Source organism: Bemisia tabaci, chromosome 4 (assembly GCF_918797505.1).
Source record: "Bemisia tabaci chromosome 4, PGI_BMITA_v3".
Taxonomy (NCBI): Eukaryota; Metazoa; Arthropoda; class Insecta; order Hemiptera; family Aleyrodidae; genus Bemisia; species Bemisia tabaci.
In genome coordinates, this window is record NC_092796.1 from 43,496,643 (window position 1) to 43,512,168 (window position 15,526).

The 15,526-nt window shown below is 40.8% G+C and overlaps 1 protein-coding gene across 2 annotated transcripts in view; it reads right to left on the bottom strand.

Annotated features, from left to right (window-relative positions):
- The window catches only part of LOC109037929 (6-phosphofructo-2-kinase/fructose-2,6-bisphosphatase), a 61,624-nt gene that overhangs the window by 13,132 nt on the left and 32,966 nt on the right, over positions 1–15,526 (bottom strand). The window contains exon 1 of one of the 2 annotated variants that reach the window (XM_019052793.2): positions 11,006–11,930. The exons of the other annotated variant lie outside the window; for it this stretch is intronic. Within the exon in view, the coding sequence (XP_018908338.2) occupies positions 11,006–11,108 (103 nt within the window). The 5' untranslated portion in view covers positions 11,109–11,930. Of the gene's footprint in view, positions 1–11,005; positions 11,931–15,526 lie in introns of those variants that run through there. 2 annotated transcript variants of the gene reach the window in all.

The window sequence follows — 15,526 nt, forward strand, 5'->3', positions numbered from 1 at the left end:
TAGATTTAGATTTTTCGGTTACCTACAAAGAAAAATGGTTAAATTCGGAGGCATTCCACTAGAAAGACGTTGTACCAGCAAAATTGAGTGTCGCCAACTATTCTCGCATCAGAGAGTGATTGTTTGCCTAGTTTACTAAATGAAGGCACTTTCTTGGATGAATCGATAATTTGATAGAGCTCTATGCTGATTGTGCGTATTACACCAATGAAATTACCATTCTGCCACTTCTTAAAACTTTGAACTTTTTTGAAATAATAAAGCAATTTGATTGATTTGATGCACAATTTCGACTACGAAACTTCGGGACTACGACCAAAACTAATTTTTCGCAAGAGTCACATCTACTGCCTATCCTGGTTTTAAACCTTATAGTCGCAGAGCTATGAAGCTCTCATAAGGATAACGACCCAACAGATTCTCATAACACACAAGATGAGACTTTCTGGAATAATCTCTCCCTGCAGGATCCGAGGAAATTAGAGACGAATGTCCAGAGCGAGGCAGAACAAAATATCAATAAATTCTGAATAAAAAAAGTATCTTGGCAAGAGGCCATCGTTCAGATTCTCCTCGCGCGACGAAAATTGCACTCACGCGCTGCCGTGCTAAGGAAGAACGCCGTATGAACATTCGAGAGTTGCTAAATTTTCTTCGATAAAATGTTTATTTTCGAGGAAAGTTATGGATATTTTTCCTTGAAATTTTCAAGAGCTCCATGTGAAATTGCGAACAAAATTATCTGAAAAATTAGATGGAAAATATTCATAAGTTTATCGGGAAATTCGTGTTTCATCAGAGGAAATTTGACAACGCCTGAAGGTCCATACGGCGTTCTTCCTTAACACTCCCACGTTGGTGACATCCAGCGAACATGTCGTCAGAGGAGATCGACGACCAAGGGCAACAGTCAGGAATAAATGTTTCTCGAGTATCTTGAACTTTTGGACGGTTTTCAAAAAACCGCGGGACAACTGGTTTAATTCTGACATATGTTCAGAGCGAGACCGAATCAAAATTATTCGAGTTTATTTTTTCGAATCGAAAAACTCGGCCTTACAAGAGATTTCGACAAGGAGAAAGAATATTAGGACAAAATCACACGTGAGCGAAGACTGACCGCAAATCGTTGGCAAAGATTCAAGATTCGATTCGAGTTTCTACGTGCTGGCGTGGTGGCGCGGCGTTCACCAGAAAAAATTGCTGGGATTCAGAGTTATATTAGACTCATCGTCAGACACCGAAATTATGAGTCACTTTGAATTGTCGCTTGGAGGCGAAAAAGCGACCTTTGTTGCGCGACAAAAAAGTGTCAAAACAACAAGGAATCTCTAGAGTCAAAAGCTGCAAATCACATGACGTTTTGAATGCGGGTCTTTCGATACGATTCATTTTAATCGACAAAAAATAATTTAGTTCGGCAAACATGTTTATTTGAACATTTTTGCGACTCCTTTTAAAAAATGATGATTCAATGAGAATCACGAGGGAAAAAATTGTTTTCCGTTTTAAAATTCAACTAAGGGTTGATAGGTAGCGTACAAAATCTTCGTGAAGAAGTTCGTGCCTATATAAAAGAGTTGAGCTGCTCATACTAGACGCTCTTCCTATTACCTACTACATATGTCATAGAGGGAACAAGACTTGGCTCATTTTATACAGCAAATCTGAGAGGAAATGGAAAAGCGAAAAACTAGCAAATACATCCGGAGGTAACTGCGAAACACTGAGGAAAATGGTGGAAATTAAGAAAAACAAAAAAATAAAGGTGGTGCCCCTCATATATAGGATTTTCCCTTTGAAATAGTTCCAGAAATTATTCACGGGAGGGTAATCCCCCATGAATGAGATCACGATAAGATTAATGGACTCAAGTGCAGGAGAATTTTTCTCATAATACGAAATATAATCGTTTTTCCGTGACGTCAGTAATATCTTCAGCCAATGGAAGTGAATCAATAGAATTTTCCGCGAGAAGGACTTGCAATGCTCCAGATGTGGTGGAGGACTATTTCACCGCATTGAATACTATCCGGTGAAAAAGAACCCGAGATGGCAAGGTGTAATCATAGCATTAATTAATCAATCACGTTAGAACATTGTAAGCAACTGAGAGGTTGCCAGTAGCGTCAAACGCAATGTGCGTCACGTGAGAGCGGAGAGGTCATTTCGTCGCTTGGCTAACACAGGGGCGTAACTGCACCTAGAGATGAGCCCGAAAAAGCATTGAATTGTAGGGACGACAGGGCCCATTGCTAAGTGTAGATACGCCCTTATGTCAGGAAGGCAACGATTTTTCAGAGCCAAATCACCCCGAACTGCAAGGAAAGGCGTACTTGCCAACCCTTCGTCGGTCAAGAAATCGCACTGAATTTCAATCGCAGTCTAGCACTTGCACTAAAGATGCGAACGTTGAACAACAATGCCTAGTGTCATGCAGAGTGGTTCGCCTTCATTTGAGGGATTAGGCAAAAATAGAACCTTCGCATGAAAATATAGTCGCATCCTCAAAAGTTGGCATTTATTCTAAAAAGGCTGCGTGCAAATGAATTAAATTGAAGGGAATTACTATGCGAGGTACGCAAATCATGAACATAATGCTGTTACACATTACACATAGCTCTATTCAGCATAAATACGACCAAATTGCAACTTTCACGTCTTTGCGACGAGGCGTGGTTCGCCTTCATTTGCGCGATTCGGCAAACATTACTCCCACACGTTAAAATAATCGAGTCCTTAGAAATTGGCTTACACGCCTGTGATTAGGCAAAAATGGATCCTCTGCGTTAGAATAGATGCATCCTTAAAAATTGGTTTGCATGCCTGCTATTTGCATGTTCTCGCGAGGCAGTGTCGTTCGCCTTCAATAAAGTGATTAGGCAAAAATGGATTGTACGCGTTAAAATAGTCGCATCCTCTGAAATCGGCTTGTGCGCCCGAGATTTCTACGTTCTTATGCGAATGGATTCGAAAAGGGATGACTTGCTTCCTAGTAAGGCGTCTTCCGAGAACTTAATATTTTCGGTGAAGTTTGAAATAAATTCTTTCGAGGTATTTAGTTATACATAAAGCCTATGTGTCAAAAGAGCAGCTATTTGAATCATAATATCCCTGCGATATTGACGGCCCCTGAATCGTTCATTTTACACCTAAAATGCAAAAAATGAACTGAGATAGTAATATATTCTGACATACCTGGTCAGTTTTAGTCTACAATTTTCCGGATTAAAATAAAATTATTAGTATTACAATAAAGTATTAAACACCATCATTATCATATACACTTTTTTAAAAAAAAAAGTTTCTCACTCCTGAGGAGAGCTAATCGTTGTTTTGGAATGATACGATTGTCGCAAAGGTGGCAAGATTATTCATTTACGGAACAGTCAGTTTGGCAGAATTAGTGAAGAAAAACCACGTATTACATAGAGTCGTAATAGGAATGAAGGAGCTGGCGCCAGTATTAGGCATTTTCCAGTCGCACCGTATTCTATGACTCCTGAGTGCCGGGTCACCGTTTCGATACATAATCGATTGTTTTCGATACACGAGTGCACGGCCGGCGATTGGCCATCCAGTGTTTACAAAGATGTTATGAATTACTACGTATTAAATATCGTCATTTTTGATCGAAAAGGTGACCGAATCTCGGCGCACATCGGGTTCGGAACTCGTTGACCAGAACATGTCCCGATGGCCCCAGCTCACTTCATCATATTACGGCTCTACGTTCTCTATGGGAGAAACCGTGCAATCTGGCCGAGAATCTCCGTAACATTGACCACAACCTTCAAGGACCTATCGCTCTTTTACATGCATGTAAGCGTGACGCGAAGTGATAATGAGACCTGGATAATAGTCCACGGCAGACCGGCTAGCTGTTACAGATTAGTGCAACAAGTGCCCGTATGGTAATAACCCATATCTCTGCGACTCTCATGAGCGCTTACATTTCTTATGCACTTACATTGATGCTCTTGCACTGTTGCAAACGTTATCGTCCATCTAACTCTGATAAAGGCGAGCTCAGAGGTATGGATGGGTCTGTAAAAAGTAGTCTTAATTTTTTAATTTTCGTCTTGTTTTTTCCTTCCTCATTTTTAGTAAAATATTGAGAGCACACTGGAAAAAAAACACATTGGATCTAGAGTCCAGACTTTTGAAAACATTGACAAGAAAAAATACTCTTGATTCAATCGGATTTTTGCTTGAATCAAAACGAAATCCGCCTAAATTAAGAGGCTTGGTTCTTGATTTAAGCTAGATTCTGATTGAATCAAAAGTACTTTTTCTTGTCGATGTTTTTAAGAGTCTGGACTCTAGATCCAATGTGTTTTTCGCCAGTGCATTGCGGCATGCGGCTCCCTATCAATTTACAAAAAAAAAGAAAAAAAGAAACTGTCTTAAGTTTTAAACTTTGAATTTGTTTATTTTTTCTTTTCAAAAGTAGATACCTGAGAACCTAGCGCTACACACTTTCAATAGGTACTATACCTACACATTTTTTAAGCCATGTATCCGAATATTTTCACACAATCCGATTCATTCATGATTTCCGTGCCATTTATCCGTTTCATTCATGATACCTTTACCCCATTTAAACCTTTGAAAATGTATCGATTTTTGGAAAGGTCTGATGCTCTGCATGACCAGAATCGATTATTTGACATAGATTTAAATGGAGGCAATCTGGTGTTGCTGAATTGCTGGATTCGCTTTCTGGTGTCTTTTCAAACGACTATACAGTATACAGCTCGCTCTCTATTTCGTGCAGGTGAAAGTATGGGCAAATACTGACACTTTTACATTTCGAACGTTATGCAACCACAGCAACTTGCAATTTGAAATGACTCTACTCCGGAAGTAGCTCATACAAATAGTGTAGCATGTAATAATTTCGTTTCCAGTGCCTCATTATTAGGTAACGCGTCATTAACTTTTTGGCCAGGAAAAGTGAGTTCACGTGGAAAGTTATTCCAAAATTCTGTAGTATTCCTGTTTTAAACATGATCTACGAATCGATAAACTTTGCCTTCTTATAAAACTGGTCATAGACGGTAACATGCAAGTTTTTGGCTATTATCTCAAAGAAAACTAGAGTTAAAAACTGCGTATGCAAAAGATTTTAGAGGGCAAGGCATTGAAATGGTGCGTTACGTAAAGAAGTTCTTCTTTTGTCCGTCTTACTTTGAATGTAAAACATCACGGAAATGAGCCGAAATCAAGCAACAGACAGAGCAAGGAAGCGTAAACTCTCACAATCATACGAACAGATACTTCATTGTCACTGGTAGCTTTTCCTCCGCGTCTTTCCGCACGAAACTGGGATTAAAACTGGAGGCGCAAAATGGAACAAATCAATTGGAGAAGTCGGCCAAAATTTGGAAACTTAAAAAGCTCGTAATTTCATTATTACGAAACGTGGAAGTCTTAAAAATGGTCCCATTGGTTATCTCGTAAAATTTACTGTATAAAGCGCCCCTCCCACTTTAAAACATTACGGAAAAAACATCTGAATTTGCAATTTTAGTCCAAAAAATCGTATCCAACCTCTCCTATGGATTCGATCCACTGTAAGGCGGCCATCAAAGGAATGACTTCTTAATTTGATAGCTCGTGTGCCCACTTAATGGTCCATTAGCTACGGTCAGACACTCGTTACTCGTGCACATGAGATTTAAAAAAGAGGTAGTGATAGAAAAAGGAGGAAAAGAAAACCCGCATAAAAAACTGAATAAGAGCAGCACAAATCCATTCTCCCGACTTAATTAAATATATGTACGATACAATAAAATCGAAGAATAATAAGAAGAAAAGAAATAAGATTTTCGGCTGCCGAACACGCTTTACGTAACCTGATAATTCTTTCTGGATACTCAACAGCTATTCTGTTATCCTCAGAAAGAACGCCGTATGAACAAGTGGACGTTGCCAAATTTCCCCCGATAGTAAGGAGACCGAGGGATTTCTCTCCATTAAAATCACAGAGAATATTACTCGCAAATTAATTTATAAGGTCTAAAATTTTCAAGGCAAAATATTCATAAATTTTCTCAAAAATTGAGATTGTGCCTGCGGAGAAATTTGGCAACATTCCAATACCTACTCCATAAGTCTTTATCCCAAGCACGGGCATATTAAAGGGTCAGAAATGATTTGAATGATTGTAATGCAAGCTTCACCTGTCATATACGCGGTGTAAGATAAATTTTGTTCATTCATCAATGAGAGAAAGACAATTTACAAAGAAATTGCTACAAATGCTTCACAGGGATTATTCCCTCCAGAACAAAAAACCACGACTTACTTTGAACGTGACCAAAATTTGGAGTATATTTTCTTTCCGCACGATCCATGTTGCGATCGATCCTCGTCTTGTAAGCACCCTCGAAACCCGCTTTCTTATTAAATTCGAAGTATGAGGATTTTTCAAGTTACAATACGACACGACACGTGAGATTATTTAGAATATGCGTACGAAAACAGAAGAGGTACATCGAGAAGACATTTTCTTTTTCGCGGAAAAGAACTCGGCTAGACCGAATTTATTCTGCATCGACTCCTCCTAAAAGGCACAGCGACTATATGGAACTATTTCGTTCGAAAGAACAACCGAGGCATGGATAATGGAAACCAGAAACAATGGGGTGGTTATTCCCTTAAAAATGCGGTTTTTCTACTTTCCCTTCATCCTGATTCTTTGATGACGAACGCAGATAAAGGTATCACACGATGACGAACGTAGATACCTGCATCACATCGACGGAACCAGCAGTGGCGTGGCGTGAATTGCGATGTATCGATTGTTCTGCCATTTAAACCTATGGTAAAGAATCGATTATTAAGGTGTTCGCTGCGAACACCCTGTTTATCGATCCTTTTCCATAGGTTTAAATGACCGATCAATCGATATATCGCAAAGTATGCCACGCCACTGTCTTGGTTCCTCTTAGAGCCAACTATTAGTGGTCACGGAGCACTGACATACCCGCCCTATAGTAGCTCAGTCTTTGAAAAAAAATCTTCAAATTGATAGAGTTACCGAGGACACGATAGACTTACATAAAAAATTCAACAGTCCCTATACCTACGTTAAAAACTTCAGATGTATTTCCTGGTATTTTTTTCGGATTATTTGTTTTTAAAATTGCCTTTATTATTTATTCGTTGAAAAGAACCTATTTTTCTACGCAATTAGTGTATTGTATTTTAATTGTGTGCATCTATTAACATTAGAAATGACCTGCATCTTTCACTTTTATACTTAAAACTTGAATTTTGTATGAATTTTCGACGTAAAAACATTGAATTTCCGTGAAAATTCCTGAAATTTCACGAGGCTGTGAAAATTTCAGGGATGGGCATGCAACCGTAACAAAAACACCTCCAAATGCAGGAGACTTTATTTATTTATTTATTTATTTATTTTTTTAAAATTCGGATTGTCATTCCTTTTCTCTCGTGCGGGTGAAACCCAGACGATAAATAGGAGTAAAACTGTGTATCTATGTGTAATGTTGGCAGACTTTTTATGAATATCCGTTGTACGGCTAATAATCGACAGTTTGAAACATTGTACTTCATTAAGTTTGGAGATCTCCGGACATATATCAAGGGAAATTTCAAAATTTTGAATTTAGCGAGATTTTGCCACACTGAGGCGGACATTAGGAGAACTCAATTTAACACTTCATCGTCATACTGTCGCCCTCCAGACTTAAGGGCATAACTATACATTTTGCACTAAGCCCTGTCGTCCATGCACCTTTCTTTTCCGGGCTCGTCATAATGTGTAGTTACGCCCTTTTGCCAGTCGAGCGACAATATCATGCATATGTACGTCCGACATATCGAAAAAGGTCATAAAAGGTCACGAGTTTCAGATAGCGACGTATATCAGTTTGTTCATGATAAACTTATGACAGAGATGATGCCAATTTAAAGCGCGAAAAACCTTTCAAGCCGAAATTTTCGGTCACCTAATTGGACGAGGTTTTTCAAGTTCACCTAATGCGCGCATAACTCCTTCGCGCAGGACAACCGTTTCATTCTGACGATAGATGAAACTCACGATTTCTCTTACCGCTTTGGCAACCTGGTTTTGTTCCTTATCACCAAGTTCGGCATCACATGAGTTGGCGGCGATTTCTGCTAACATTCCTGCACGACTGCGATAAGAAAGTTTACGCCGATCACTTCAGGTAGGTGCCTTTTTGAACCTACGTAACGTTGTTATTTGCGCCTGGTAAACCGGAGCGGGCAGTAGGCCAATTTCAAACTTTCGTCTCCGAATTGGGCAAATAACCACCTCTGATAAGCGAGGGAACATCACATTTACTCCTACACGGAGAAAAAAACTTCGTGCATGGGACCCGAAGTTGAAGTCATATGGATCTCTGAAGTTTTCTGATCACGCATCCGAAAACTTGAGGTCGAGCTACCGAAGTTCGGGCCAGACATCGAGGCACTTCGGTATGTATCGGAGTACTTCAGATGTGTGACCCGAACTTCGGCAGCTCGACCTCAAGGTTTTAGATACGTTATCCGAAAACTTCAGAGATCCATATGACCCCAAATTCGGGTCCCACGCGCGAAGTTTTTTTCTCCGTGTAAAAGGCCTCCGAACGGGGAAACATGGGTACCTAACTGAATCAGCGAATGGTACACTTTTTTCTTTACGATAAGAATAGGGGTGACAAATACTTCTCTAGATACCAGACGTAATTTATGGCCGGTCTCATAATTCCAAGGTTAAAATTGAGTGACTTCATTATCCAAAAAGCGGAAGTTGTCCCAATTTAGTAAATAATGAGACCTTGAAGATATAAGCCTTGATAGATCGATAATTGGTTTCGATAACGGCAATTGAAAACACGAGCAAGAACACTGTCACCGAACGAGCCCCATCTGCGGCACTCCTATAATGACTCCCTTCTACTGATTAAACAGTCTTTTTTTATGGGCTACCTGCCGTAAGTTATCACCATAAACCGGCAGATGTGGATTATTTGCACGGTACCACCTATACTGCCGTGCTAAGGAAGAACGTCGTATAGACATTTGAGAGTTGCCAAATTTCCCTCACTAAAATGTTTATTTTTGAGGAAATTAATGAATATTTTTCTCTGAAATTTTCAGGAGCTTCGGGCGAAATTGCGAACAAAATTGTCTGAAAAATTGGAGGAAAAATATTTACAAATTTTCCAGAAAATTCGTGATTTACCAAAGGAAATTTGGCAACGCCTGAAGGTTCATACGACGTTCTTCCTTAGCATGGCAGTATAGTCATCCCAATGCCGGTGACACGAGTTGAGATACATATTCATGACTTTCAAGTCGTTAACAGCCTCCTGTAGACACCGTATTCATTAAAATAAAAAGAAATGCGGTCGGATCATACTCAGCTGCTGTGAGCATACATGGATTTGCGCCCAAAGTAACTGCTGGAGATGAGAAAGGTTTTATGTAACCTTAACTAGGTCTCGGAGTTTTCGATGATGAGGGCTCTTGCTGAATATAATCAATGCCTTCCGATGGTCGTCCGATGTTTCGGGCTGTTTTATGCAACTTTGATGCCATCTAAATGTAAAATTCACAGGGTTGAGCGACCTGAATTCACGATCGCGTGATCCCAACGGCGTTGCCGAAATGTGCGGTGATCACGTAATAATTCGGCGTATTAGTAGGTGCATTTTTCATGGATTCGTAGCCGCAAGACACACTATCAATCCAGTTATCATTGAGATAAGATCATACTAGATTGGAAAACAAAGTACTCGCCGATTACGAGGGCAAAAAGGTTATCAGCAGAATCAGTCCAACTAATCTCGATAGACGCTTGTAAGTGCCGATTCTGGGGGTGAACAAACGGCCTCAAATAATAATTTTACATTTTAAAGAAAGGTAATTTGTTTCAATAATTTTTTTCTGTAAAGGCATTTAAGAGGTATCGACCGTGAAACTACTAAGCCACGAATTTTTGGGGATGCATAAAATTGTTTACTCATTCTTTTTTCCAAAAAAGTAAATACTGCTAGATTTTTTAATGCGAAGTTGTAGGAAAAGACTGTTGAAAAAACGGGAAAACGATCAGACGAAAAAATGTGCCAAAACTAAACACCGTTCATTGGTAGAAAATTAATGTGTGGCGTGAGATTTGCAACGTCGCAAACGGAGATACGTGGTTTGATACTTTCACCACCGATGGCGACGTGTAAAAGCCACCCTCCAATTCCACCCTCCCTCCTCCAGGGTAACGCACCCATGTCGCGGATTAGGGCCCGGACCCTCCGTTATGCATTACGTAACGCTTGGGAATACCCTCCCCTCATTTTCATTGCTTCGGGGTGGAAAGGTGTGGCTTAAAGATATCTCTCTGTCCAAAAAAAAAGTTCCAATTGTGGAAAAAGTTGACCGTTACGTAACCCTTCGCTTTGGTTGCTCGTAGGAGCTCAACATTGCGAAGATCAAGGCACCGCCCTTGAAAACTAAAGGCAAGTTTGCATTTAGAGTGCCCATCCTTCAAAATAAAATTTTTGAAGTAAAATGATTTTTTAAACGGAGACAATGAATTTATTAGCTTTGAGTATTAAAGCGTACTGCAACGGAACATGAAATATCTTTTACGATATTGCCCTTTTTTACTTGCTTTAAAAGTAAATGGTAAAACCTTTCAAGAATACATTATTGGTAGGATCCATCTCGTTTCCTCGCACATACCTCATCCCACTAAAGTGTTCGATTCAATTCCGCACGTCTGCAGTATATTGTACCTTGAAAAGTGTACTGTGCCCATCCATGTACCTTTGGTACCTATAGGCAGGACGAAAAGACACGTGATGCTTTTGCCGACTCCTTGAGCTTTTCCGACAAGAAATCAGCGAGATTGATCTGACGAGAAATTTTATTTTCAAATAGGTAGGTGACCTCATTTCAGTCTTGGCGCGCAGTAGCGGGTGAGAAGTAAGGCTGTGAAAAATGAAGATGTGCGAATGGTTCTTACTTGTCTTGAAGCCGACATTCTTGGGTTCCTTGTAGAAGACCTCGTCTTCGGAGGACTCTGAGTCCTTTCGGGCCCTCTCGGTGACGAGACTGGTAGGAGCCATGGTGCTTCTTCCTGGGATGATCAATACGAATTCCTTCTTCCGGGCAGGTACAGCGAGAGTAGCGGGAACAGGCGAAGAACGGGAAACGAAAAACTCCAGAAAAAGCGATTCCGAAATGCGGAGAAAGGTAGGGGGAGAAAACTCAAAAACTGGCGGGGCTAACGAAAAGCTTGCGTACCAAACAGGTGAGGGTAGCGGAAGGATGGAGCGAGCTCAAGCAAGTCTCATCCCTCGATTACTAAATACTGCTCTCTGAGAAGTGATCGGAAGATGTGTGCCTGATGAACGATTGTAAATCTGCCCTCATTCCAAACCTTCTGAGGATTTTATCTAACGACTTAGCCAGGGTGGCGATCGGGGGACACTACACGGGGGAAAAAGATCCAAGTTCAGCACTTGTGTCACACACGCGGGAACAAAAGACGCGACGCTGATTCGGGACTCCGACTGCAGCTCGACTGACAGCGAGATAGAATAGAAAACTAGACCTAAAAATAAAATGTCTTTTATTCGTTGCACTAGGAAGGTATTTTCGTCGCACCGGTGGGCACGCTCGGGTCACGGCTCATTCGGCCAGCTCTCGCAACGGCAATGACACTTCTCCTTTCGAACGCAACTGCAATCGCAACGAAACCCGCAAGGGCGAGTGCTCTCTCATTTTAAAAGCTCGAGAACCGCGGATACGGATGCGAAGACGCGAAAGCAGGGCATGAACCAAAACTGAAAGCTCTAGGAGAATTGAATTGGACCGACACGGACTCTGGAGGACTAATGAGTTTCGGCTGTCGACACAGACTGCTTATAACAACAGCTCTCTCCACTCTCTGCAACGCCGTTTATCGATTCGCGATAACGCCTTCCCGCCACCCCCCGCGCCCACCCCACCACGGCCGCGGCCTGCCATGCTGCCGCCAGCCCGCGGACCTCGCGTTCGGTGCGTAGTGTTTACCATGCCCATGCTTCTCCAGCGCATTCAACCAAGTCCTCGTGCCATTACCACCATAATTCGGTTGCATCTTCCACTTCCAGTCCAGAAGTCTGGAGCGAGTCTGCCCGACACGACCGGTGCTGCCGCTGCCTCCTTGTTTTTATCGAATTACACGCCTGTCGCCGGATTAAAATCCCGCACCGTCGCAAAAGCCGAAATCTCGGCGCAATTGTAATTTTAAGCCATCTGAGCGGATGGAATAGCCTTGAAACTTCGGTTTTGAAGGGTCAATTGCGCTGTTATCGATTATGCTTTTCGAAAAGTACCTGAAGAATCGCCCGATTCGAAAAAAGGACCTGACCTACTTTCGGGACGAGTTTGAGTTGGCGCCAAAATTGCATCTACGCAGCGGGCCCTTTGAACGCCGTTCGATCTAGAATCTACCGCGAAGAGGCGGTATCGATTTTGGAATGTTAATATTCGGCTCCAGAATATTCTGTGAAACTTTAGGCGGATGTTTTGACTCGTGGCGGAGTTCAGGAGATATGCATGCCCATGGGTTTAATCAAAATTCCTCTCTGTTTCAGAATGTTGTTACTCCGAGGGGGAATTTCGAGTTCAGCAGAAGGGGAGGAGAAACCGCGAGTTAACTGCGCAGCGCAAAGTTGGAAGCATGTGCATAACTGCATACCCCGTTGCATCTCGGTGGTCCAGAATGACGTAATTGTGTCACACAATGGCGCAGTTTCGATTCAAAGGTCGGCCCGAGAATCGCTGACAATCATTACGTCGATTGACGTCAGTAAAAACTCTTGAAGGGATATGTTGTAAAATCTCACGGGTGTCCGAAATCAACAATTATTGCTGCACAGGGTGAGAAATTATTTTTTGTAAATTCATGCTGTTGTTAAAATATCGCTAGTACTGAAAAGCAAGGCGACGACCGTCAAATCTGAAGGGGGAAATATGTAGCGACTCTTTTAAGAAAAAATATTAGCATAATTATCTCAAATTATCTTCTATAGAATCATGAATTAAAGGATGCTGGCAAATCTAATGACGATGTTCCGAGAGATAATCTTGCGCTCTGTCGTGCCAAGGATAATAAACGTCATATGAGCTTTTAATAATTGGCAAGGTGCTATCGAGATAACAATAAATTTCTGGAAAACGTATGATTGTTTTGCTTTGAAATTTTCTGAAAATTATTTTCGCTACTTGATTTAATGTTCATGTTTGAATATTTAAAGAAAAAAACATTTTTCTTTAAATGTTCTTAAAAAACAACACTTTCCTTTAAATTAAGCAAACATTTCATCAGGGATTCGAAAAAAATCAAATGATTTTACAGCGTTCTTATGACTTCCCTGGTAAAAATTGGCAGTAGAATCTGTGTTCCAAAATACCATAGACCCACAGCCGGCTGTAAGATTTCCAATAGCTTCTATAGCCGGCTACAAAATTTCTTATAGCCTTTTATAGCCGATGGCGATTAAGCAACAGCCAGGCGATAAAGTGTATGCTAAACGTTACTAATTACGGATGCTAGGACTTAGTGAGTTTTTGGAATAATGCTCTCCTTTTGGGCCGTAGTATCTTGATTTATTTTGCGAGGAAAGCTCCGTACTTTTGATGGATGCCTGCCATTACTAATATATTAGAGCGCCTTTAGTTTCGTATGATACTGTAAAATACCTCTGGTGTGAAATAGTTGCTTCAAGCGCCGTGGCAGGCGGGCAGCCACCGCGAAACACGCATTGGCGCCTACAAACCTAACAGGGATACTTCACGCGTTGCGCAATGCGTGAGGTATCCATGTTAGGTTTGTAGGCGCCAGTGCGTCGCCGCTCCGTTTTGTGTTAGGCTCTAATATTTAATCTGGCGGAGTCAGCGTTATTCAACTCATGATTTTGAAATGTTTGCACATCCTGTATGGATTATTCTCATTTTAATTGATGAAAAAAAATATGTATTAAAGGAAAATATAATGTGTGTTTTGTAAATATTAAGGTGGTTCCGTATCAAACTTAATGATTTCCAAAGCACACGAATTTCTACACAATTTCTTATAGCCTTTTATAATCGATGGCGGAAAAGTAACAGCCAGGCGATAACGTGTAAAGCCCGGCGATAGGAACTATAGCCCGGCTGCATAATTTTTTATCGCTTCGTATAGCCCGGCCGTATGATTTTCTCCGCATTCTACAGCCAGCTATATGATTTTCTGTAGCCTTCTTTAGCCGGCTATAAGAATTCCTTTGGTATTTTGAAACGCAGCTCTTATCGCCAATTTTTACCAGGGTTATGACGCATAGCAGTACTGTTGTCTTTGGGGAAAACAGAAAATGAAAGATTAAAATAGAGCCGCCTAGGCAAAAAAGGCTCCAGTGAATAAAATGTCACTCACTGATTTATTATCCTGCGTTCTTTAACTTTTCTATTATTCTCTGTTTAAATTCTGGCCGCATCCTACATTCTATTCTCACTTTTTATAGACGCGGTCAGTAAAATAAATAAGTTAATAATTTTCCCCCTCCCTATAACGAAAACTAGTCCAATATTTGTGTCGAACAACGCAGTGATTAAAAGCATTAACGCTATAATGAAGAAGATAACTATTCGTACACGGGGGATGCTGTTTTGCATACACGGCCGATTGAAGGCGTTTTCGAGATTTCCAGGCGCAGCGTTCTACATCCACTTGACTTTTCATCTCTGCGTGTTTCTCGTTCACTACTTTTATGATTTCCTTGATATTAGTTGTGTCAATCATACCCTCCGACATTTTCAGTGTAAAATCAATTTGTAATATTTCCCTCCTCGGAATGTCCAAGTAGTGCTCCATTAATGCACGAAAGTTTGGGGGCGTACCGGGAAGACGCGGAGCTCCATAAATTGATAATTGCGTTGAGGGGATTTTACCATATGGTAAAAATATTTAGTTACGACTACTTCTGAACTACAGTTACGACTGATCAGTGATAAACAATATTTGATTCGACGGTGCATAGTAAATAAATCATTATCGGCACCGTAAAATGTATCATTAAAAGGGGAGGAGATGTTAAAATGTTGGTTGAGGTTAGAGCAAAAGAGATGCAGTTAAAATAATCAAATGTTTGTATTCTGAAAGCCTACTTTCTATCGAGAATATCGCATCTGGACTTCTTTGAGTTTTTTCCCCCGTCGTTTTTGATAAATTTTGAGGAGAGAGGGGGGATTAGCTTCACATGTTTATGAACTGGAACCTTCAGGCTATGATCGCCCGGGCGCGCGGGATCAAAGATGTAATCTCACAAACGGGTTTGCATTCAAAATACGATGCGGCATAACAACTTGTTTATGTTTATTCAATATTTTATTTATTTTTGTTAAAGACCTATTTAGTCCTATAGGACCCTACAGACTTGCATTATGAATCCGGAGGGTGTAAAACGTTGAGTCGGGTTTGGTAGCAAAAAATTCCTAGGTGCACACCTTACGTATGCCT